Source organism: Halichoerus grypus, chromosome 8 (assembly GCF_964656455.1).
Source record: "Halichoerus grypus chromosome 8, mHalGry1.hap1.1, whole genome shotgun sequence".
NCBI lineage: Eukaryota > Metazoa > Chordata > Mammalia > Carnivora > Phocidae > Halichoerus > Halichoerus grypus.
In genome coordinates this window covers 68,838,891-68,866,287 of record NC_135719.1, presented here as the reverse complement: position 1 = coordinate 68,866,287, position 27,397 = coordinate 68,838,891, and the positions used below count along the sequence as shown (strand labels likewise).

Here is a 27,397-nt window from a genome sequence, read left to right as displayed (position 1 = left end):
TAGAATGATAAACATGAGCTTGCCTTGTCCTGTGCTCACTTACCTTTTATAAACATCCTACTGGACTCCCCTGACGATGACTCCTTTAATGAATTACCACCTATTATCTATTGACAAGCTCAACTTGCAGTGTCTCTTCTGGACCCCATCCATTATGTCACATCTGACTGTACTTCAGGCCAAACATGTCCCATAATGTCACTGGCCACACACTATTCATAAGATAATCTCCCCCAAAATACTGTTTTTATCATGTCATTTGCCTACTTAAGAAACCATAAACAATAATGCCTACAGAAATACCATTAAAATGGTGAACCGGGACTTCTCTACTAAACTACCAGAACTGATGAATGAATTCAGTAAGCTCTCAGAATAAAACCAATATAAAGAAATCCATAGCATTTCTATATACTAATAACAAAGTAGCAAAAAGAAAAATTAAGAAAACAATCCCATTTACAATTGTGCCAAAAATAATAAAACACCTAGGAATAAACTTAGCCAAGGAGATGAAAGACCGGTACTTTGAAAACTATAAAACATGGATAAAAGATATTGAAGATGACATAAACAAATGAAATGATATTCCATGCTCATGGATTGGGACAACAAATATTGTTAAAATGTCCAAATTACCCAAAGCAAACTACAGATTTAATGCAATCCCTATTAAAATATCAACAGCATTTTCCACAGAAGTAGAACAAATAATCCTAAAATTTTTATGGAACCACAAAAGACACTGAATAGCCAAAGCAATACTGAGAAAGTAGAACAAAACTGGAGGTATCACAAACCCAAATTTCAAGCTATACTACAAAGCTATAGTAATCAAAACAGTATGGTACTCACATAAAAACAGACACATAGATCAAGAGAACAGAATAGAGAGCCCAGAAGTAAACCCATGATTATATGGTCAATTAAATTGTGACAAAGGAGGTAAGAATATATAATGGGGAAAGGACAGTCTCTTCAACAAATGGTGCTGGGAAAACTGGACAGCTAAATGCACAAGAATGAAACTGGACCACATTCTTACACCATACACAAAAATGAACTCAAAATGGATTAGAGACCTGAAACCTTAAAAATCCTAGAACAGATCACAGGCAATAACTTCTCTGACATTGGCCATAGTAACATTTTTCTAGGTATGTCTCCTAAGGCAATGGAAACAAAAGCAAAAATAAACTATTGGGACTACATCAAAGTTAAAAGCTCTGCACAGCAAAGGAAACCATCAACAAAACTAAGACAACCTACTGAATGGGAGAAGATACTTGCAAATGATATATCCAGTAAGGGGTTAGTATCCAAAATATATAAAGAAGTTTTTAAAAAATTTATTTAAGAGAGACAGAACGAGCTAGAGAGAGAGAAAAAGAGAGTGTGTGTGCTGGGGGGCGGGGCAAAGGGAGAAGGAGAAGCAGACTCCCTGCTGAGCAAGGAGGCCCACTCGGGACTCGATCCCAGGACCCTGGGAACAAGACCTGAGCCGAAGGCAGATGCTTGAACAACTAAGCCACAGAGCGCCCCCTAAATATATAAATAATTTATACAACTCAACACCAAAAACAAAAATCCCAAATAATTCAATTCAAAAAGGGTCAGAAACATAAACAGACATTTCTCCAAAGAAGACATATAGATGGCCCACAGACACATGAAAATATGCTCAATGTCACTAACCATCACGGAAATGCAAATCAAAACCATTATGAGATAACACCTCACACTTGTTAGAATGGCTAAAATCAACAACACATGAAACAAGCGTTGGCAAAGATGTGGAGAAAAGGGAACCCTCTTGCACTGTTCGTGGGAATGCAAACTTATGGAAAATGGTATGAAGGTTCCTCAAAAAGTTAAAAATAGAACTATCCTACAATCCAGTAATTTCACCACTGGGTATTTACCCAAAGAATACAAAAACACTAATTCGAAAAGATGCATGCACCCCAAAGTTTTTTGCTTTATTTACCATAGCCAAATAATGGAGCAACCCAAGTGTCCATCAATAGATGAATAGAGCCCTACAAGAAATACTGAAAGGGGTCCTCTAAGCAAAGAGAGAGCCTAAAAGCAACATAGACCAGAAAGGAACACAGACAATATACAGTAACAGTCACCTTACAGGCAATACAATGGCCTAAATTCATATCTTTCAACAGTTATCCTGAATGTAAATGGGCTAAATGCCCCAATCAAAAGACACAGGCTATCAGATTGGATAAAAAAAACAAGACCCATCAACATGCTGTCTGCAAGAGACTCATTTTAGACCCAAAGACACCTCCAGATTTAAAGTGAGGGGTGGAGGGGCGCCTGGGTGGCTCAGTTGGTTCGGCGACTGCCTTCGGCTCAGGTCATGATCCTGGAGTCCCAGGATCGAGTCCCGCATCGGGCTCCCTGCTCAGCGGGGAGCCTGCTTCTCCCTCTGACCCTCCCCCCTCTCATGTACTCTCTCTCTCTCTCTCATTCTCACTCTCTCAAATAAATAAATAAATAAATCTTTAAAAAAATAAATAAATAAAGTGAAGGGTGGAAAACCATTTACCATGCTAATGGACATCAAATGAAAGCTGGGGTGGCAATCCTTATATCAGACAACTTAGATTTTAAATCAAAGACTATAGTAAGAGATGAGGAAGGACACTACATCATAGTTAAAGGGTCTATCCAATAAGAAGATCTAACAATTGTAAATATCTATGCCCCAAACATGGGAGCAACCAATTATATAAGCCAGTTAATAACAAAATCAAAGAAACACATCAACAACAATACAACAATAGTAGGGGACTTTAACACACCCCTTACTCAAATGGACAGATCATCTAAGCACAAGATCAACAAGGAAATAAAGGCTTTAAATGACACACTGAGGGCACCTGGGTGGCTCAGTCATTAAGCATCTGCCTTCGGCTCAGGTCATGATCCCAGGGTCCTGGGATCGAGCCCCGCATTGGGCTCCCTGCTCAGCGGGAGGCCTGCTTCTCCCTCTGAGGCCTGCTTCTCCCTCTCCCATTCCCCCTGCTTGTGTTCCCTCTCTCGCTGTGTCTCTGTCAAATAAATAAAATCTTTTTAAAAAAATAAATAAATAAACGACACACTGGACCAGATGGACTTCACAGATATATTCAGAACATTCCATCCCAAAGCAACAGAATACACATTCTTCTCTAGTGCACATGGAACATTCTCCAGAATCGATCACATCCTGGGTCACAAATCAGGTCTCAACCAGGACCAAAAGACTGGGATCATTCCCTGCATATTTTGGGACCGCAGTGCTTTGAAACTAGAACTCAATCACAAGAGGAAAGTTGGAAAGAACTCAAATTCATGGTGGCTAAAAAGCATCCTACTAAAGAATGAATGGGTCAACCAGGAAATTAAAGAAGAATTAAAAAAATTAATGGAAACAAATGAAAATGAAAACACAACTGTTCAAAATCTTTGGGATGCAGCAAAGGTGGTCCTAACAAGAAAGTATATAGCAATACAAGCCTTTCTCAAGAAACAAGAAAGGTCTCAAATACACAACCTAACCCTACACCTAAAGCAGCTGGAGAAAGAACAGCAAATAAAGCCTAAACCCAGCAGGAGAAGAGAAATAATAAAGATCAGAGCAGAAATCAATGAAATAGAAGTCAAAAGAACAGCAGAACAGATCAACGAAACTAGGAGCTGGTTCTTTGAAAGAATTAATAAGATTGATAAACCCCTGGCCAGACTTATCAAAAAGAAAAGAGAAACGACCCAGATAAATAAAATCATGAATGAAAGAGGAGAGATCACAACCAACACCAAAGAAATACAAAGAACTATAAGAACATATTATGAGCAACTCTATGCCAGCAAATTGGATAATCTGGAAGAAATGGATACATTCCTAGAGACGTATAAACTACCAAAACTGAACCAGGAAGAAACAGAAAACCTGAACAGACCCATAACCACTAAGGAAATTGAAGGAGTAATCAAAAATCTCCCAACAAACAAGAGCCCAAGGCCAGACGGCTTCCCAGGGGAATTCTACCAAACATTTCAAGAAGAATTAATACCTATGCTTCTGAAGCTGTTTCAAAGAATAGATATGGAAGGAAAACTTCCAAACTCATTTTATGAGGCCAGCATTACCTTGATCCCAAAACCAGACAAAGACCCCATCAACATGGACGCAAAAATTCTCACCAAAATCCTAGCCAATAGGATACAACAGTCTATTAAAAGGATTATTCACCATGACCAAGTGGGATTTATTCCTCGGCTGCAAGGTTGGTTCAACATCAGCAAATCAATCAATGTGATACAATACATTAATAAAAGAAAGAACAAGAACCATATGATCCTCTCAATAGATGCAGAAAAAGCATTTGACAAAGTACAGCATCCTTTCTTGATCAAAACTCTTCAGAGTGTAGGGATAGAGGGTACATACCTCAATATCAGAAAAGCCATCTATGAAAAACCCACAGCGAATATCATTCTCAATGGGGAAAAACTAAGGTCAGGAACACGGCAGGGATGTCCACTATCACCACTGCTATTCAACATAGTACTAGAAGTCCTAGCCACAGCAGTCAGACAACAAAAAGAAATAAAAGGCATCCGAATTGGCAAAGAAGTCAAACTTTCACTCTTTGTAGACGATATGATACTTTATGTGGAAAACCCAAAAGACTCCACCCCAAAACTGCTAGAACTCATACAGGAATTCAGTAAAGTGGCAGGATATAAAATCAATGCACAGAAATCAGTGGCATTCCTATACACCAAGACAGAAGAAAGAGAAATTAAGGAGTCGATCCCATTTACAATTGCACCCAAAACCATAAGATACCTAGGAATAAATCTAACCAAAGAGGCAAAGAATCTGTACTCAGAAAACTATAAAATACTCCTGAAAGAAACTGAGGAAGACACAAAGAAATGGAAAAATGTTCCATGCTCATGGATTGGAAGAACAAATATTGTCAAAATGTCTATGCTACCTAGAGCAATCTACACATTTAATGCAATCCCTATCAAAATACCATAAACTTTTTTCAAACAGATAGAACAAATAATCCTAAAATTTGTATGGAGATAAAATGCTTTTGCACAGCAAAGGAAACAGCCAACAAAACCAAAAGACAACTGACCGAATGGGAGAAGATATTTGCAAATGACATATCAGATAAAGGGCTAGTATCTGAAATCTATAAAGAACTTACAAACTCAATACCCAAAGAACAAATAATCCAATCAAGAAATGGGCAGAAGACATGAACAGACATTTCTGCAAAGACATCCAAATGGTCAAGAGACACATGAAAAAGTGCTCAACATCACTCGGCATCAGGGAAATACAAATCAAAACCTCAATGAGATACCACCTCACACCAGTCAGAATGGCTAAAATTAACAAGTCAGGAAACGACACATGTTGGCAAGGATGCACGAAAGGGGAACCCTCCTACATTGTTGGTGGGAATGCAAGCTGGTGCAACCACTCTGGAAAACAGTATGGCAGTTCCTCAAAAAATTGAAAATAGAGCTACCCTACGACCCAGCAATTGAACTACTGGGTATTTACCCCAAAGATACAAATGTAGTGATCCGAAGGGGCACCTGCACCCCAATGTTTGTAGCAGCAATGTCCACAATAGCCAAACTATGGAAAGAGCATAGATGTCCATCAAAAGATGAATGGATAAAGAAGATGTGGTGTATATACACACACACACACACACACACACACACACACACACACACTGGAATATTATTCAGCCATCAAAAAAATGAACTCTAGCCATTTGCAATGACATGGATGGAACTAGAGGTTATTATGCTAAGCGAAATAAGTCAATCAGAGAAAGACAAGTATCATATGATCTCACTGATATGAAGAATCTGAGAAACAAGACAGAGGATCATAGGGGAAGGTAGGGAAAAATGAAACAAGATGAAACCGGAGAGGGAGACAAACCATAAGAGACTCTTAATCTCAGGAAACAAACAGAGGGTTGCTGGAGTGGAGGGGGTAGGAGGGATGGGGTGGCTGGGTGATGGACACTGGGGACAATGGTCAGTGCTGTGAATTGTGTAAGACTGATGAATCACAGACCTGTACCCCTGAAACAAAGAATATATTATATGTTAAAAAAATTTTTTTTTTAAAATAGATGAATAGAAAAAGATGTGATGTGATGTGTGTGTGTGTGTGTGTGTGTGTGTGTGTGTGATGGAATACCACTCAGACATAAAAAAGAATAAAATCCTGCCGTTTGCAACAACATGGATGGATCTAGAGGGTATAATGCTAAGCAAAAGCAGTCAGAGAAAGACAAATACCATATTATATCACTCATATGTGGAATTTAAGAAACAAAACAAAGAAAAAAGAAACAAAAAACAGACTCTTAACTATGGAGAACAAACTGGTTACCCAGAGAAGAGGTGGACAGCGGGATGGGTGAAACAGGTGATAAGCACTGAGTAATGTATATAAATGTTGAATCATTATATTATATACCCGCCTAATATAACACTGTATGTTAATTATACTGGAATTAAAATTTTTTTAATTTACTTTCTGGAAAAATAAATGAAATAAAATGGTGAACCTGGAATTCACGATTCATTCTACATTACTTACCAAACTTCATTTCCTTCAGTTCTTCAACATATATCATACACGCTGATGAAGTCAGTTTGTTTTTTTATTCTCCTGTGAAAATGTGCTATTTTTTTTGCTCACATTACTCCCCTCAACCTCATTTCCTCAAATCAAATACAACTCTCAAATCTAAATATGCCTGTAGGAAGTAATATCAACCAATTAAAACTCAGCAAAGCCCTGAGGGAAAAAAATAAACAAGACTATTAAAATAAGTTTCCTGGAGTTGAGTAAGAGTGATCAAGTCTGCTGCAAAGATGGAAGTAGAGAAAGAAGAAAGTCAGCAAGGTAGCACTGATCACTAAGAGTCATAGATTGTTGACCTCAAGAAAACACAGTATGCAAATATACAACAAATCAATTTTAACTCCCTGCTTATCTGTCTCTTATGTTAAAGAAATCCTTTTAAAGATTAAAGGAATCCTGATGGGACACCCGGGTAGCTCACTTGGTTGAGTGTCTGCCTTCAGCTCAGGTCATGATCCCAGGGTCCTGGGATCGAGTCCTGCATCAGGCTCCTTGCTCAGCGGGGATCCTGCTTCACCCTCTCCCTGCAGCATCCCTGCTTGTGCGCGCGCTCTCTCTCTCTCTCTCACAAATAAATAAATAAAATCTTTAAAATAAATAAATAAATAAAGGAATTGTGAACATACAAACCAAATTTTTACCAATCACTCCAAATACCACCACTAAGGCTTTTTTTATCTTCTAGCTCTTGAATAATCTAACTCAATAGGGAATGTTTGTGGTCTGTCACCAAACTGTGCAAAAAAGAAATAATCAGTGATATCTCCACTCAAAAAAGACAATAAGAAGTAGATTTAATTTAGATAGGTGGATAATATCTACAGATATTATAGGCAAGGTAGCATCTTGCTAGTTAAACACAAATTTTAATTGTGTGAAAAAAGGATTTTTATTCATCTGAGGCACAAAGTGATAAACGCTTCCTTACTGTCCAAAATCTTTTTTTTAAAGGAATAGATAAGCTGTACTCTAAAATAAATACATACGGAGCACCTGGGTGGCTCAGTCAGTTAGGCGGCCGACTATTGGTTTCAGCTCAGGTCATGATCTCAGAGTCCTGGGATTTGAGCCCCACGTCAGGCTCTGTGCCAGTGGGGAGTCTGCTTGAGGATTCTCTCACTCCCCTTCCCTTCCCCCGAACTCATACTGTCTCCCTTATATAAATATTTTTTAAAATAAAAATAAAAAAATTAAATAAATGCATATAACCTAATGGATCTTTTTTTTTTTTTAAAGATTTTTTATTTATTTATTTGAGAGAGAGAGAATGAGAGAGAGGAAGCACATGAGAGGGGGGAGGGTCAGAGGGAGAAGCAGACTCCCCGCCGAGCAGGGAGCCCGATGCGGGACTCGATCCAGGGACTCCAGGATCATGACCTGAGCCGAAGGCAGTCGCTTAACCAACTGAGCCACCCAGGCGCCCCCTTAATGGATCTTTTTGTTCTTACAATTTCAAATGATCATCTACTACCCCTGCTTTCAATCCAAGAGCTTAAAAAGATATGACAAGTGATGGTATGGTGGTCTACGTCCCAGCATTATATATTAATGCATAACAATGCCACACAAAAGGCAAATATATTATTTTATATGACTTTTATATGCCAGAAAAAAGTAAATCAATCAGAAAGAAGCACTGATTATTTTCCTTTTTAAATAAAAAAGCCATTTAGTAATAAAGTGAAAAGCTAGCTAAAAGTATCCCAAACCCACTAATGGGGATGATCTGGAACTCAAAGAACAAATTCCAGGTCAATGGCAAACTAGCAAATACTGGGAAATTCTGCAAAGCTGGACTACTGTACTGCTAAGGACACAACAAAACCAGTCTTAGCTTCCTCACCCATCTATCATTTATTCCTCTTATTTACCCACTCACACCACCACCAAACAGACAAACCACACCCAATCTAACAATAACAGCTCATGAAATAGTTATACCAAGGAAGACAGAAAAATATAAGGCATAAGTCCTGTCCTCAAAGAATTTACTATCTTTTTGAAAGAAATGAACTTACTAGAAGATAATATGACAATATAAGATCAAATGATAGCTTCTAAGAACAAAGAATAAGCACTGTGAGAAATCAGTAGATTAGGTGGATCAGAATGCTTAGAGCATAGAGCTTGGAACTTGACTGAGTTAACTTGATGGTAAAACAAAAAGAATGCTGAGTCCTCTAAACCAAGTCCCCAGGAAAAAAAATCGAGCCAAGAAGTTTAAGGAACAAAGGCTCCTTTTAGCTTTCATGAGGATGCCCATCTAATAATTCCTTAGGTTCTAGTAGCTCACCAGGAGACAAAGGCAAAAGGAAGTTTCCAAGCTCTTCACTCTAGATAACCATCACAGGGAATTAATATCATTTAAACAAAACTATCCTATCACAATGGCCAATTTAAAACTATCAGGTTTTTGTGGTTAGAATGAAAAAAAATGAACACAATTTCATCACCCTATCTATTTAAAAAATGTACGTGGCTATTACAAAAATGTATGAACAAATGTATGTAAAAATAGGAGAGAAAAGATCAAGAACTGGGGAACCATTCCAAGAAGCCCAATATCTGCATAGCAGGTGTTGCAGAGAAGAAGGGGTAAAAAATTAAGGGGGTGGAAATCATCAACACTTCCTGAGAAAAACCTTCCTGAGAAAAACCTTCAAATCACAAGTTTCAATAAAAGACAAAGACAGGCACACTAGATGAAAACACACCCATACTATGGTATATCATCATGAAATTGCAAAACCCTGGGGGAAAAGAGAAAAAATTAGATATTTCCAAAGTAACATGAATCATAACAGAATTACACTTCTCAGCCGCTACAAGGGAGTGTGAAGACAAATTTTGGAAGTAAAATTATTTTCAATCCAGAATTCTATATTCAGACAGTCTTTCATTTAAACATCAGGGTAGGATAAAAACACTTTCAGACTGGGGCACCTGGGTGGCTTAGTTGGTTAAGCATCTGCTTTCGGCCCAGGTTGTGATCCCAGGGCGCTGGGATCGAGTCCCGCATCAGGCTCCCTCTGGGAGGGAGTCTGCTTCTCCCTCTGCCTCTGCCTGCCACTCCCCCTGCTTGTGCTCTCTCTCTCTCTCACTCTGTCTCTCCCAAATAAAAAAAAATTAAAAAAACAAACAAACACAACACTTTCAGACTTGGAAGAGAGGTCTCAAAGACATACCTCCCGTGCATCCTTTACTCAGGAAACTATTAGAAGAGGTGATTTACTAAAATGAGAATAAACAAACAAGAGAAAGGGATTCAACAAGGCATACAACATAAAAGAGAATCATAGAGAATCCCCAGGAAGACATTGAAAGGTGATACAAGGATGATACTTGTGAGTAGACAAAATACCAAGCTGGACTAGAGCTGACTAGGAGGTCCCTGGAGAGACTTCCCTAAGAAGAGGAAATCAAGAGTTGTGCAAATCAGTAGTTCATCCTTTTTTATTGCCAAATAGTACTCCACTGTATGGCTATACCACCCTTGATTTATCCATTCACTTTTTGAAGTATAAATTTTTGGCAAGTAAGAATAAAGCTGATATAAATACATGAACACAAATTTTCATTTCTCAAGGGTAAATGCCTAGGGGTAGGGTTGCTGGATCACACAGTAAATCCATATTTGACATATGATAAGTATATGCTTAATTGTTTTTGAGGAACTGAATCATTTTGCATCCCCACCAGCAATATGTGAGGGTTCCAGTTGCTCCACATCCTCCGCAGCACTTGGTACTGTCACCAGTTTTAAGCCATTCTAATGGATGTACAGTGGTAGCTCACCATTTGCTTTGCATTCCCCTAATGGCTAGTTATGCTAAACATCTTTTCATGAGCTGATGTGCGACTCTATATCCTCTTTGCCAAAGCCTATCAAACATTTTTAAGTGGCTTGTTTTCTTACCATTGAGTTTTCAGAGTTCTTTACATATTCCAAATATAAGTCCTTTGCAGGTATGTGATTTGCAAATATTTTCTTCCAGCCTATACTCTGCCTTTAATTCTCTTAACAGTGTCTTTGCAAGCAATGGTTTTAATTTGATGAAGTCCTATTCATCAATTCTTCTTTTATGAATCATTCTTTTGGTGTGATGTGAAATAACTTCTTGTCTACATTCAGGTCACAAAGATTTTCTCCTATGTATTCTTCTAAAAGCTGTACAGTTTTATATTTCAAAGTTAGATGTGTGGTACATTTTAAGTTCATTTTCATATAATATGTGCAGTTTAGATCAAGGTTCATTATTTTTGTATGTGGATATCCAATTGTTCCAACACCACTTATTGAAAAGATTCTTTTTCCATTTTGCCACTTTGTAAAAAATTACTGGCCATATTTGTGTGGGCCTATTTATGTAATCTCTATTCTATTTCATTGATCTACATGTCTTTCCCTTTGCCAATACCACAGTCTTGATTATGATAGCTTCATGCTGTTTTTTTAAATCATGTAGTTTGATTTTTTCCAACATTTTTCTTTTTCAAAATTGTTTTGGGGGCGCCTGGGTGGCTCCATCGGTTAAGCGTCTGCCTTCAGCTCAAGTTATGATCCTAGGGTCCTAGGATCGAGCCCCACATGGACTCCCTGCTCAGCGGGGCATCTGCTTCTCCCTCTCTCTCTGCACCTCCCCTCGTTCTCTCTCAAATAAATACATAAAATCTTTTAAAAATTTGTTTTGGCTATTCTAGGCCCTTTGCCTTTGTAAAGAAATTTTAGAATCAGCTTATAAGCAGAAGCAGTGCTGTTGGGACTGTTTTTATCAGTACTGCATTAAATCTATAGATCAATTTGGGGAAAATCAACATCTTTACTATTGTGATTCTTCGTTCATAAATACATGTTTCTCCATTTACTTAAATCCCCTTTGTTTTTTTTTAATCAGGGTTCTATAATTCTCAGCATAGAGATCCTATACATATTTTGTTGCATTTATGCCTAAGTGTTTCATTTTGGGGAAGCTATTGTAAATATCTTTAATTCAGTTTTCAATTGTTTATCACTAGTATATAGAAATATGATTGTTTTTTGTGAGCTGACCATGAATCACTTGCTAAACTCATTTACTCTAAAAATTTTTTTGTGGATTGCTTAGGATTTTCTACATAAGATGATTATGCCATCTGCAAATAGGGGTAGTTTTATTTCTTCCTTTTCAATCTCTGTGCCATTATTTCTTCAAGTATTTTTGATGGACCACACTCATTCTCTTCTCATTCTGGGTCTCTGATGACACAAATGTAAGACCTTATCATAGTTTCATAGGTCCCTGAGGCTATATACTTCTTTATTTTTAACCTTTTCCCTGTTATTCAAATTGGATCATTTCTGTTTATCTATTTTCAAGTGAATAGACTTTTTCATGGTCATGTCTACTCTGCTACTAAGCCCTTTAATGGGCTTTTCATTTCCATCATTGTATTTCTTAGTTCTAAAATCTCCATTTAGTTCTTCATATCTTCTATTTCTTTGCTGAGACTTTCTATCTTCCCATTCAATCCTTGAACATGGTCATAATAGCTGATTTTAAAACTATTTTTCAGATAATTTTAGTATCTGTGTGATCTTGGCATCACCATCTGTTCACTGTCTTTTCCCATGTGAGTTCAATTTTTCTAGTTCTTTTTTAAACTGAGTAGTTCCAGATTGTATTCTGGACACTTGGAATATTATGACACTCTGGATCTTATTTAAGTCCCACTGAGAATGTTGGTGTGTTTGTTTTAGCCAGTAATTGACCCAGTTGGGTTCACATTTCAAGTTCTGACCAGCCTTCTGTGGGTTGTATTTCCAATTACAATTCAGTTTGCAAACCGTTTGTGGTCATACTGAATGTGTTTCATAACTGTCCCACGCAGTGTCCAGTTTGGGGGTTAGGGGTGGTCTATCCCATAATTCAGTCCTCGATGTTTCTGTATGCTGTTTAGGAATCAGACTCATGCATGTACAGCTTGGAAGTCAGCTCATGAGTCCATAAGCAACTTTAAGTAGTCAGTTTCCCAAGCCCCTCATTCTCTTGCAATCTTTTGGCTCCCTGGGGCTCCCCTTTTCCAGCCTTCCAGCAGAAAGCTGGGGCTTCATTAACCCTACTCTGCAATGTACTTCCCATGACTGTGCCCACATCAGGGCCAAGCAACAGAAGAGCAGAGGGAGAAGAAAAGCAATGGGATTTGCTGCATTCTCTTGACAACAAAGCTCATCCAATATGGGAGAAAGGTTCCCCTCTCTCTGAGATTTAGGCTCCTGCCTGCCCCCACTGAGGCCACTGCAGCTTCTGCCAAGGACTGCTTGAGGCCTGGGTTGCAAGAAATTGAAGAAAAGGAAAAAAAAGAAGAAAAAAAAGAAGGATGTGGGATTGCCACACTTTCTCTGAACATTAGGAGATCCCTTTCGGCTCCTTGAGTCGGAACCAGAGGGCTTCTCCTGGTGCTTTTTCTGTCCGTGTTAATAATGCTCACTTCCAAGTTTCAGGATACATTAAGTTCAGGCTGGGGCATACCGGAAGAAAAAAAATGGTAAACTCACCGCCGGTTCAGTGGTACTTTGAATTCTGGTCTTCTTCCCCAATCTGCCTCCTACTATTTATTTTTCAGAGTCCTCAAATAGCCACTCCAAGCATTCTGTCCAGGTTTTATAGCTGCATTCAGTGGGAGAGACAGGGTGAAGTGTGCTTACTCCATCTTATCTGGAACCAGAACCTGGACTACTGTTTTTCATAACACACTTTGTCGAACTGATTATTGAAACTATTTATATAACTTTGACTACACGAAATTAAAAATTAAAAATAAGCAGATCCTGTATTAACCTTATTGTGGAAAAGGGAACAAGCAAGCCAGTAGGATAACATTTTTTTAAGCATATATTCTTTTGGGCATTATATGCTTAGGAAAAAAGTGAAGTTTTTAACTGTACTTTGCTTTATTTCTTTAAATCTTATTTTACCTGTGGACTTTTATAAACACTAGGACTGTTATAAATTTTTTAAAAGAAGAAAAAAAAGTAGCAGTTATACAAAGTACGAGACAGAGGAAGTAGACTGCAGATGAGAGGGCATAAACTGTTTAAGAAACTGAAAAAAGGGGGTGCCTGGGTGGCTCAGTCGTTAAGCATCTGCCTTCGGCTTAGGTCATGATCCCAGGGTCCTGGGATCAAGCCCCACGTTGGGCTCCTTGTTCAGTGGGAAGCCTGCTGTTCCCTCTCCCACTCCCCGTGCTTGTGTTCCCTCTCTTGCTGTGTCTCTCTGTCAAATAAATAAATAAAATCTTAAAAAACTAAAAAAGAAACTGAAAAAAGTTCAGGATGACCAACACTACAAGTGTAAGCCAACAGTTTCCAGTAAAGAGGCTAGCAAAGCAGGCAGGAATCAATTCAAGGTCTTGTATGCCAGGTTAAGGTGGCTGGACTTTACCTGAGAAAAGGAAGAGCCTGAAGTGTTTTAGCAAATGTTGGGAGTGACATGATCCAACTGGTATGTTTGAACAATCACTACAGAACATAAAGGTATGTACAATATGAGTCTTACTGTGTGAATCTTAGGAGTCACATCAAGTTTCAGAACAAATATATATATACACATATAGTGTGATTGCACACGTTGTTGAGGGATATGGGAAAGAGAGGGAAGTTTCACATACATATGCATGCACATAATCATCATATGTAATCATATGATTTTATACATGATGATTCCATATGATTTACATATATAGGATATATATCACATCATTATATATGTGTGTGTAAAAATATATAGATGACATAATATGTATTGAATGTTTCCAGAAAAAAACACAAGAAACCAGTAACAGTGGTTAGTTTTGGAGGAGAGTGGGGGGCTAAGAGAAAGCAAACTTACTTTTCACTTTATTCTCCTGTCTGATTTTTAAATCTTTTAGCGTGAATATTTACACCTTTAAAAAGGGTTGTAAAAAAAATAGAGGGAGGTCTTACACATGAATTAGATACATTAAAACAAGATAGGTATGAATGAGCCTAGCATTCAGTAACCCATTTTCTGGCATAGAGTCAGCACTCAAACACTGCTACAGATTTCCCTACAAATATTACTAACCATTTATAAAGTAAGTTCACAACACAAAACAGCCTTTTTTATTATATTACACTATACTACATTTCACTAATTTACCATGTGTTTTCAAGTACTCAGAAATTTAAATAGAAAATAAAGAGTAAGAATGGATTTTGAGGATGTTCATTATTACCATTATACATTTTTATTATAAAAGAAATGTTTGTGTGATTCTTTTCAATTTCTTAAGCATCGAAGGGCATAAAGGGAAACATTAAAAGATCCTTTTCTTTCCTGGTCCCCCTAATGCCAATACCCAAACATAACCATTCTCAATAGCTTCTTGAGCTCTGTATGATTCCAGACTTTCATTGTGCTTATAAAGCACATATAAATATATGTGTATACAAAGACACACATATATATACATTATAATCTCTTTCAAGGAAATGGATCTCTGCTCCTTAAGATAACCTAGACCTATTCTATTTCCTATACATCATTTTCCTAAATCCAAACAAAGTAATGAATAGACAAATCCCAAGCTAGCAGGTAATGTTAAATCTTTCAAGTAGAGAATGTTAAAATAAACACACTGAACAGATAAAGTTCTCAGAGATCTCCTAACACACCTTTGATGGAACAGGTGAACTTTAACCCAGGGCAAGAAAAAAATTACTTTCGAGAAAAAAATGTACAAGCTGAAATAAACCAAAGGACAGATGACAGGTTTATAAAAGACTAAAGGAAAACTTCAGAGCACAAACTGAGAGTTGGGAAAAAGTGTCATTAGTACAGAAGAGCGAATGCATGGGCTCCTGGGTGGCTCAGTTGGTTAAGTGTCTGCCTTCAGTTCAGGTCATGATCCCAGGATCCTGGGATCGAGCCCCACGTTGGGCTCTCTGCTCAGTGGGGAGCCTGCTTCTCTCTCTCCTGCTCCCCCTGCTTGTACTCTCTCTCTCTCTCTCTCAAATAAATAAATAAAATCTTTTAAAAAAGAGCAACTGCAACTCTTTTGCCTTCCTGCTTGAAGTCTCTAGCTACTGCTGCAAAGTACAACTACTACCTCTCCCCAACCATAAGAATGACATATGTCATTTTGGATTAGACTACTGGTCTATCCAGTATGGAAGACTGTCTATGAAAGTTACTCCAAAGTGCTTGCCCTCATCAAGGTTCATCTGTTCCATCAAAGGGTGTTAGGAGATCTCCAATAACTGCTTTTATGGGAAAGCACAGTAGTTGAACTCTGGGACTAAAAGGTTAGGGATAACCCCTTATCCTCATTATATTCTTTACTACTTTGTGCTATCATTTTGCCACTAAGCATAATATAAAGTTTAAATGTATGTAATTCTTTAAGTGGCTTGCAATTTAAAAGAGAACACAAGTGTATTTTTAAAAATAAACAATTCAGGGGCGCCTGTGGCTCAGTCGTTAAGCATCTGCCTTCTGCTCAGGTCATGATCCCAGGGTCCTGGGATCGAGCCCCGCATCGGGCTCCCTGCTCGGTCGGGAGCCTGCTTCTCCCTCTCCCACTCCCCCCTGCTTGTGTTCCCTCTCTCGCTCTCTGTCAAATAAACAAATAAAATCTTTAAAAAATATATTTAAAAAATAAACAATTCAAACAATTGAAAAGTGCACATAAGAATAAACCAGACAGGGGTGCCTGGGTGGCTCAGTTGGTTGAGCCATCTGTCTTCAGCTCAGGTCATGATCCCAGGGTCCTGGGATCGAGCCCTGCGTCAGGGTCCCTGCTCAGCCAGGAGCCTGCTTCTCCCTCTCCCTCTGCTGCTTCCCCTGCTTGTGCTGCCCTGCTAAATACATAAAATCTTTAAAAAAAAAAAAAGAAGAAGAAGAAGAAACCAGACAAAATCTAGTAGTTATTAAAACCTATTGAGAGAAATGTGTTGGCCCAATAACAATTAGTGCCCTGTGCCCATACTGTGGTCTCAGTTATTTCTCAATGAAAGGAAACAGGGCTTCTTGGAGAAACAGAGTTCCTGATTCCAACAATGACACAGAGAAAATTCAAGGAAAGTCTGAAATATGGACTGTGCCAAAAAGGAAATATGGTATCAAAGAACATTGGAGTTAGAAGGACACAGCAACCAACTTAAAAAGACTTCCACTAGCCAAATACATGAAAATTTGAGCATCAAAATAACAATGACTACAATGAGTTGAAATAAAATACATAAAATCCATGACTTCATAGTGACACTGAAAACAAAAACAAAAACAAATTCACTGGTCATATATGGCACAAAACTCATTCTTCTGAGAATCGGTAAATAAGAGGGAAGAAAAATCAAGCCTTTATATTGCCCTTCTTATAGTAACTACACTTCAGGGGAAACAAACAGCTGATGAAATAAAGTTCTACTTGGTAGAATAATTCCAGTTCAGAAATTTGGAAGGAATAAAAGAATCAGAAAAATCACAATTTCGCCAACCCTATGGAAACAACAGATCTAGACCATGTACTCTTCCTAAAAACAACAGCAATAACAACAATATGAATCTCATCAAGGCTCTACATCTACTACCAGTTCGCAGGAAACACAGAGGCTAGAGAAACATGTTAAAAGACACCCAAGTATGCAATTAGCCAAATCCAGAATCTGGACTCTTCTATCAAACTAAGAACTTCATTTCTTCAACAAATAAATGGCAAGGCCAAAAAAAGGGGGAGGCAGAGAGGATGAGGGAGGAAGTGTGGAACTCTCAGATTAAGAGACTGAAGAGATAAGTCAACCAAATGCAATGGGCCTACAGTGTATGTGAATCTTGATATGAACAAGTCAACAACAGGATATTGTTTTCAATCAATCTAACATTTATTGAGGGCATTGTGCTAAACACTTGACATTTATCACTTCATTCTCACAACCCCCTATAATTTGTGTATTAATGTTCCCGTATTACCCTTGGGAATTTGGGCTGAGTAGGTTCACATGGGCAGTAGGTGGTGGAGGTGGTCCTGACTCCTCAGGTGTCAGTTTTTTGTATCAACCAAGTTATGTTTCTCTATATATTGTACTTCTGCTACTTCTCACTGGTCAATGCTACAGTCAATAGCCAAAGCATGCCCCCTGAGTCCTCCTCACTCACCAGTTGCTTCCCTACCCCACCATCAGTGCTGACAAGGTCTCAACATGCCTCAAAAACAGAACAATAGGATATTTTCAAGACAATGGGAGAAATTAAACAATGGCTAGATTTTAGATGGCATTGAGAAATAATTTTGTTAGGTCTTTAAAACTACTGTGCTTATGTTATTAAAAAAAAGGAGTATCTTAATGTAAATTAGAGACTTTAGTTAATAATAATGTATCAATATTGACTTCACCAATTATAACAAACATATTCCACTAACACAATATGTTAATAACAGGGGAAACTGTAGGTGGGGAGGGGGAATATGGGAACTCTGTATTTTCTGTTCAATTTTTCTGTAAACCTAAAACAGTGCTACAAACGTAAAGTCTATTAGTTAAAAAAAGTAAAACTCTGAGCATGGGCTTCCTCTCCAATGAGTTCTCCAATCCATTCTTAAAACTGGTCACCTGAGGAGTTTCCAGAGCCTTATTATTTCACTTTTTCAATGATACAGATGTCCCAAATTTTCCTAATGTTTAACATAAACTACCTGTAATATATTCTCTCAGCATTCCTTTTTTTTTTCTTTTTTGAAGGATAAGTGGCTAAGACTTTCTAGGCTCCCACAGATGCAAGTTAATGGTTTCGCAAAATCCCTGATCATCAACAAAGCTCTCATAGGCAAAGTAGTATCTGTCAAATTTTGATGTATCTCCAAATACCCCCCACCTCAAGACTCCCTAATTGGCTGGTAATTCATGACTCTCTGAAATAAAGAATATTTTCATTTAAAAAAACGAGCCCTTATCTATTAAGTAGAGATACATACTGAAGTATTTATACATGATATAATGTCTAGCATTTCTTTTTTAAGTTCATTTGTATCTGTTACAATCTTTTAAAGCACACCGTGACTTGAGCACTACATTTCCACTCACAAAACTTGCTTACTTTCTGAAGAGCTTCACAACACACCTAAGTAGGCTTATAACTTCGCTACTCTAAACATTGCTCTTTGGGGCACCTGGGTGGCTCAGTCGTTAAGCGTCTGCCTTCGGCTCAGGTCATGATCCCGGGGTCCTGGGATCGAGCCCCGTATCGGGCTCCCTGCTCCGCGGGAGGCCTGCTTCTCCCTCTCCCACTCCCCCTGTTTGTGTTCCCTCTCTCGCTGTCTCTCTCTCTGTTTTATTTATTTTTTTGACAGAGAGAGAGACAGCGAGAGAGGGAACACAAGCAGGGGGAGTGGGAGAGGGAGAGCAGGGAGCCCGATGCGGGGCTCGATCCCAGGACCCCGGGATCATGACCTGAGCCGAAGGCAGACGCTTAACGACTGAGCCACCCAGGTGCCCCAATAAATAAAATCTTAAAAAAAAAAAAAAAAAGACAATGCTCTTTGGAAAACAGACCCTATTATAGATAGTTACTCCCATCAAGTTGGTTCAGTTTAACATACTAGTTTCTAGAGGCCTGATGCATGCACTTCATAACTACAGGAGATATAAGATTTAAAAAGTAGATCCTAGAAGATAAAAGTTGTTTTAACCAATATTTTTCTTTTAAACATCAAGGTGTAGCTCAGAACACTTCAGGGACAAAAAATTTGGTCTTACTAAAGAATCCGCTTGACAGCTAAACACTTTTTTTTTTTAAAGATTTTATTTATTTATTTGTCAGCGAGAGAGAGAGAGAGAGAGAGAGAGAGAGCGAGCATGCGCACAAGGGGGAGCGGCAGGCAGAGGGAGAAGCAGGCTCCTCGCTGAGCACGGAGCCCGATATGGGACTCGATCTCCTGGGATCATGACCTGAGCTGAAGGCAGACGCTTAACCGACTGAGCCACCCAGGAGTCCCTAAACACTTTTTTTTTTAATTTTATTTTATTATGTTATGTTAGTCATCATATATTTCATCATTAGTTTTTGATGTAATGTTCCATGATTCATTGTTTGTGTATAACACCCAGTGCTCCATGCAATACATGCCCTCCTCAATACCCATCAGCAGGCTTACCCATCCCCCCACGCCTCTCCCCAATAGCTAAACACTTTAGACCACACAGTTAACATTAGGTTACGTACATCTTACAACAAATTTTACCTTGTCCTGTTAAAATAAGCCCACATGAAACTAGAGAAGAAGAACTAGCTGGGCTTTAGTTCCTAAATATCACAGTATCAGAAAGAGAATGAAACCTTATCTTCCCCTTAAGTAGTTACTGTCATGTCATACAGATTTTTAAAATGTCAACAAAAATAAAGAAAAACATCCTTGAAAATATATTATCAGAGGGAATAAAGACACAGTATTGTATACATGTACAAGTACTCCTTGGGGCAGAGCTTAGTCTACTTCTGTGCGTGACATGTCATCATCTCCTTTGAGAGGTGGCATCTCTTCCGGTCACAGCAGCATAGCTATCATCAGCGGTGGGGTCATCTTCATCGATACCATGACCAAGTTTGATCATGCTGTACATCCTGTTATCATGTGTCTGGGGATCTTCCAGACTGAAGCTGGAAGACAAAAGCACAGTTTCGTAGAGCAGGATGACCACATCTTTCAGACTTGTCATTCTTGTCATTTTGCCTTCTGCCGTAAGGTCTCAGTCACAGAATGGTCAGAGTTTATCTCCAGGTGCCTCTTTGCTGCCATGTAGCCCATGGTTGAGTTGTCTCTATGGCTTGAGCCTTCATGATTCTTTCCTTATTTGCCATCCAGCCACACGCGCTTGTGACAGTGCAGCATGAGGATGTCACCAGTTTGACATGACCACCTTTTCTACTTTTTTCTCCAAGATATCCTTCATGATTTTGCACAGATTTTCAAACTTTTTTTCTCTTCCTGTTTCTTTTTCTCTTCTTCATTTTCTGCAAGTTCCAAGCCCTCTTTGATAACAGACACTACAGTCTTCCCCTCAAATTCCTTCAGCTGTTGGACACAGTACTTGTCAATAGGCTCGATCATATAGGTCACTTCTAGGCCATGCTTCCAAAGACATTCCACAAAGGCCAAATTTGCTATTGGTCCTTGGTCTCACCTGTGATGTAATAGATATGCTTCTGGTATTCCTTCATTCTGGTGCAATAGCCCTTGAGAGAAACCATCTAATGACCAGAAATAGATGTGTGGTATCTTCACAGCTCTGAAAGCTTCTTCCAATTCTGAAAGTCTTCATGTATTCCAAGTTTAATATGTTTTTTAAATTTTATTTATTTATTTTGGTGGTGAGGAGGCGATGGGGCAGAAGGAGAGATAATCCCATGCAGACTCCCCGGTGAGCACAGAGCCTGACATGAGTTTTGATCCCACAACCCTGAGATGATGACCTGAGCCAAAATCAAGAGTCAGAGGCTCAGGGCGCCTGGGTGGCTCAGTTGGTTAAGCGACTGCCTTCGGCTCAGGTCATGATCCTGGAGTCTCCGGATCGAGTCCCACATCGGGCTCCCTGCTCAGCAGGGAGTCTGCTTCTCCCTCTGACCCTCCCCCCTCTCATGTGCTCTCTCTCGCTCTCTCATTCTCTCTCTCAAATAAATAAATAAAATCTTTAAAAAAAAAAAAAAAAGAGTCAGAGGCTCAAATGAATGAGCCACCCACGAGTGCCCCCAAGCTTAATATTTTAGAGAAATGCTCATAGGGGCACCTGGGTGACTCAGTCAGTTAAACGTCCCACTCTTGATCTCAGTTCAGGTTTTTGATCTCAGGGTCATGAGTTCAAGCCCCACACTGGGCTCCATGCTGGGTGTGGAGCCTACTTAAAAAAAAAAAAAAAAAAAGAAATGCTCATAAAACTTTTTGTAGTTCTGTCTTCTGTCAGTTCAGTGAAGAGTTCTAAGCATCTTTTGACCAAATTCTTTGATAACTTTTAAAAATTTTGCTTTGCTACAACATCTCACGGGAAATATTTAATGGAAGATCCTCAGAGTCCACCCCATCCCTAATGATGAATTCAGATATTAGGGATTAGCTCCTTGCAGTTATCCATGATGAAAACTCAGAACATACAACTTAATGTTGTTCTTTTTCTTTGTTTTCAAATAGATCAAAGGGAGTATGTCTTGGGACAAAAAGAAGGGCTCTGAATTCCAACTGTCCTTCAAATGAAAATGCTTCACTTCTAAGTGATCTTCCCACTCATTGGTCAAGCTCTTATAAAATTATCCATATTCTTTATTAGTAATATCATCAGGATTTCTGATCCAAATAGGCTTTCTCTTGTTCAGTTCTTCTTGACCAGTGTACTTCTCCTTGATCTTTTTCTTTTTCTCGTCACCGTCTTTCCTTTCTTCCTTCACCTCATCAGAACCAACATGCATTTCAGGTTTGTCATCAGACTCCTTTTCTTCCTTTTCTTTTTCTTCCTCTTTCTCTTCCTTTTCTTCAGCCTCATCATCATTGACTTCTTTATCACGTTCCTTCTCCACAAAAAGAGTAATGGTATAGCCAATAAATTGGGAGTGTTTTTTCACAATCATCTTTATTCTTCTTTCCTTCAAGTACTCAGTTTGGTCTTCTTTCAGGTACAGGATAACCTCTGTTCCATGACCCATAGGTTCACCTGTATCAGTCCTAACTGTGAACGATCCTTCTGCAGATGACTCCTAGGCATACTGCTCATCATCATTATGTTTGGTGATCATGATCAGTTTCTCAGCAATCAAACAGGCACCAAACTGGTCAATCATAGAAATAAGTACCAGCCTGCAAGGCTTCCATGAACACTTTAGTTCCAGACCTGGCGATAGTACCAAGGTTACTGATCAAACTGGCCTTGGTCATGCCAATCCCAGTATCCACCATAGTGAGGGTTCGATCTTGGTTTGGAATGAGATTAATGTGCAGCTCTTTCCCAGAATCTAGCTTACTGGGATCTGTCAAGCTTTCATATCTGATTTTGTCCAAAGCATCTGATGAATCTGAAATAAGCTCCCTCAGAAAGATCTCTTTATTCGAGTAGAAAGTATTGATGATCAGGGACATCAACTGAGTGATTTCCACCTGAAAGGTTAATGTCTCAACCTCCTTCTCCTCCATCGGCTGGTCTTAGGTCTGGGTTTCCTCAGGCATCTCAGCTAAGGGACGACATGGGCTTCGTGACGACACAGCACCAGGACAAAGAAGCCACTTAGCGTTTCTTTTTAAATACTCCAGCAAGGTGGGAAAAAGTGTTGAAGGAGCAGGATATAGCTGCAACAAGACTGGCCAAGTGCTGATAACTTACTGGAGTACTGGGTACAAAGAATGTTCTTTGTATCATTATTTCCATTTTTGTGTATATTTAAACTTTTCATAATAAAAATTAGGGGAAATAGCAAATTTAAGATTTGCCTGTCTTGCTGCAGCATTCTAGCTATGTATCAAATTTTGTTAAGAATCTTTTTATACAGGGGCACCTGGGTGGCTCAGTTGTTAACTATCTGCCTTCGGCTCAGGTCATGATCCCAGGGTCCTGGGATCGAGCCCTGCATCGGGCTCCCTGCTCTGCAGGAGGCCTGCTTCTCCCTCTCCCACTCCCCCTGCTTGTGTTCCTGCTCTCTCTGTCTCTGTCAAATAAATAAATAAAATCTTTTAGAAAAAATAAAAAGAATCTTTTTATACAGCATTGATGGTAGGTTCCTCAGGTACTGCAGAATTACTAGTGTTCAGTTTGAAATCATAAGAGAGAAGTTTTTTCCTCTTACACCAGCACTGAAAATAAAACTGTATTTATTAAAAAGACAAAAATGAGCAGTGTGGTGAGATACAGCTCAAGAGTTCATTAAAATGGAGAAGTGAAGATAGCCAGGAGATCACCATAAAGCATTTATCGAAGATGGGAGAGAAGAAAGAAAAAAAGAATCTAACAGCCTAGGGAGGCAATTATCCCCTTTGCTCCAAGTTTCAAAGCAAATGAACTGAAAGACAAAGGTGTGAAGACAGTATAGTCCAAACGGAGACACGGAGGAAACACAAATAAGTGGATATACAGAGATGTATGTTAATAAAAAGAAAAGTTTATTATGTTTTGTGATTCTATGTACTAGGGATACTTTAGAGAATAATAACTAAGTGTAGGAGAAATACTACCTAACAGGCCTACAGACAGATGGTTTAGTTGTCTTTTTTTCTCTTAAGATTTTATGTAAACTTAAGTCAGTTCACATATAGTATAGTGTTAGTTTTGGGATAGAATTTAGTGATTCATCAGTTGCATATAACACCCAGTGTTCATTACATCAAGTGCCCTCCTTAGTGTCCGTCACCCAATTACCCCATCCCCCCACCCACCACCCCTCCAGCAATCCTCAGTTTGTTCCCTATATTTAAGAGTCTCTTACTGTTTGTTTCCTTTAGTAGTGACTAACACATTCAAACACATTTGTAAAAACCAAATATAATTCAGGAGTCTAACTTGATTCAATAGAGAATTGTAGGATACATCCAGAGTGGTTCAGAAAGTTGTGATAAGAGAGTAATCTGAGGTAGCAGCACAGGGGAGGTCATTTAGAAGAAAACATGGGGTAAAATACTAATAAGGCATCATACTTCAAAGCCAATGAGACAGGATCATACTAGTAATCAGAGTTATACATGAGCTGAGGCAGTCTAAGGTTAGCAAGTACAGGAACGACTGAGAGAAAACTGAGAACTGAGGGAATCCAGGAAAAAACACTGTGAGAATTTTGAAAAGGGAAACTGATTTATTACAAAGAACAAAACTTAGGGTTCTGGCTAAATTCATCATAAAATATCTTTTTATCTTGTAAAGAAGCAAATCCTTATATCACCTATCAAAAACTGAGCATCAATTTAAAGATTTATTTGAGAGAGAGCGAGCATGCACATGCAAGCTTGCATGCACAGGGGGAGGGGCAGAGGGAGAGGGAGAGAGATGACCCTGAGGACACAACCTGAGTGGAAACCAAGAGTGTGATGTTTAACTGATTGCACCACCTAGGCACCCCTGAACATCAGTTTAAAACCAACCAATCGGGGCGCCTGGGTGGCTCAGTTGTTAAGCGCCTGCCTTCGGCTCAGGTTATGATCTCAGGGTCCTGGGATCGAGCCCCGCATCAGGCTCCCTGCTTGGCAGGAAGCCTGCTTCTCCCTCTCCCACTCCCCGTGCTTGTGTTCCCTCTCTTGCTGTGTCTCTCTCTGTCAAATAAATAAATAAAATCTTTTAATAAATAAATAAATAAATAAAACCAATCCTTTAAAGAGTTAGTCTCTGGTTATATATCTTCTCTTACACACTTAGCCTTTTTATTGGGGCCAGTAAGAAGTCATTATGCCAAAAGGAGGCAAGCGTAAGTCAGTCCCATAAAATGTTCTCAGAAAGACCCAGATTCTAAAGCACCCTCAACCAAAATAAGTTGTGAGGCATTCAATATGCAGAAGGCATAAGTTAGGAAGCCAAGAAAAGAGTCAAGGGCTGCCTCACTGAAATACACGCCATGGAATTAAAATAAAAACTTTAAAAAAAAAGAAGAAGAAGAAGAAATACAGACCAGAAGATAAAAACCTGTTTGTTTTTGAAAAGTGAAGACTTGTGAGGAGTAGGATGTAGTTATAAGCAGGTAGGAGAAACATTTTAGTTAGTAGTATGAAGGATAAAATAGAAGGAAAGACTTAGCGTCCTAAGGTCTCCAATTCATCCATTGGAGTTATCTTCAAGCTTTATCCCATAGAATCCTGGGTAAATCAAGGCCAAAATAGGCCAGAGAACCTACAGAAAGGGCTATGGAGCTGTATCCTGCCTCACCTGTAAGCATTTCCTCAGGGCCAAGCAGGAGAAAGGTGAAGTGGCATGCTCCAGGCCACACTGATGCTGACATATCCCTTATGGGCTCGTCTGAGAGTCAAACAGATCTCCTAGGATCTGTGCAAACCAGGAATTGGTAGCTCCAGCTGCACCTATTTGTGGCCTCTATGTCACTGAGCTGAGAACAGCTCCAAAGAAATACGGAGTAAGGAGAAAAGGTGAAAAAAAAGAGAGCGCCATTTTTTCCCCTATTCTTCCTTTTCGAGTTACACTTTTCCTAGTAGTGACAATAGGTGTTGATCTATCCACTGCCTTCCTAATTTCCCATGTTTTGGGAAACCTAAGTTTGGGCTAAAAATAACTATTAAACAGATCTATAATTTTATTAGCATCAGGCTCTAATCAAATGAGCCAACTGGTAGAGAAACCTGGATAATGAGAAAGCTTAGGCAAAGGACAATGATTAAAAGAACAGACATTGCCAGGATACATAATACACATTTCATCAACTTAACACAAACTAGTTCACTAGAATTTCAAACATCAGTAATTCACGAGAGCACATTTGCCCTAGAGACTACACAGCCATGAATTTGAAGGTCCTAGGCTACACAGCATTTTGTGCTTGCTATTTCTACCAGCTACAGTTATTTCTACTAAATCCAGCAACTTCTTTTGCTCTATGTTAGTATTAAATTTCTTTAGATACTAATGAATGTCCCATAACAATATCAAACCTTGCAAGAACTTAACAAGATCATTTAATGTGCTAATCATCTAATTTTGATTCAGATAAAATATTTAAATACGAGTAATATCAGATTATATCATTAAACTGAAAATACAAAGATGAATACAAACTAGCAATATATTCAGGGTTTTACATCACTGGGTTAAAGTCAGAAAAAAAGTTATTTATCCTTGTAGTAAAAAATAGGAACCCAAGTAGTAAAACAGATCTCAAAAATGACAACAGGGCCAGAAAAAGTTACTCTATGAAACTGAAGTTAATGAAATCACATAACAAATACTATTATTTTTAATCAACCCTGCAGTGTGATTTGAAGGCAGCTTTCTTAATGTGAATAAAGCATATTTACCTCCAACAACATGGGTAGAAACAACTCAGAGGTATTCATGTTTAGTGGTTTAAAAAAAAGAAGGCAAATTTTTACCATAACATTCTAAAGTAGAATGTTTCAGCTAATTCACTCTCTCATCTTTACTCACCATGAAAAGGAATTCCCACAGTCCTAGCCTAAGCAATTAATATTTCTACTACTACAAGCTAGTGATAAAATTTCAAAGAGAAAAATGCTAAGCATTGTTTATACTGAGCTGACACCTGATTATTCAGTCAATAGTGAAAGGATGTAATGAGGTTCAGAAAGATAACAATAAATTATAAATTGTCTGGCATATCATACAAAGCAGCTTACCTTGTAGTTTTTTCAATACAGCCACCTCCATTTTCAGAACTTGTTTTGGTTGTTGAGCTGATTCTACCTTCAGTGCAACATTTTCCCTGGTAAGCATGTCCAAGGCATCGTAAATTTCTCCAAAGCCCCCACCCCCAATCTTCCTCAACTGCACAGGAAATAAGAACATACACACATACAATTACTAGAACATTCTAATCGGAAATCAATTCATCTCTTATATTAAAAATATATATATAATGTTACTATCCCTATTTGAGGATAAAAGATCTCAATATTGTTAAATTAATTATACATATGCCAAGAAGAAAACAAATGCCTAGAAACAGCATCAAAACCTTTTCCCAGTTTTGCCCACAAAAGGTAATGAAATTATTTTAG

At 38.6% G+C, this 27,397-nt stretch overlaps 1 protein-coding gene and 1 pseudogene across 3 annotated transcripts in view; both read right to left on the bottom strand.

Annotated features, from left to right (window-relative positions):
* Window positions 1-27,397, bottom strand: part of TTBK2 (tau tubulin kinase 2) — a 147,766-nt gene that overhangs the window by 85,352 nt on the left and 35,017 nt on the right. For 2 of the 3 annotated variants that reach the window (XM_036084591.2, XM_078079475.1), the window contains exon 3: window positions 27,017-27,164. In XM_036084591.2, coding sequence (XP_035940484.1) covers window positions 27,017-27,164 — 148 coding nt within the window. Of the gene's footprint in view, window positions 1-13,232; window positions 13,345-27,016; window positions 27,165-27,397 lie in introns of those variants that run through there. The other variant, XM_036084592.2, reaches the window with a different exon arrangement.
* Window positions 20,180-23,057, bottom strand: LOC118530881 (heat shock protein HSP 90-alpha-like; annotated as a pseudogene).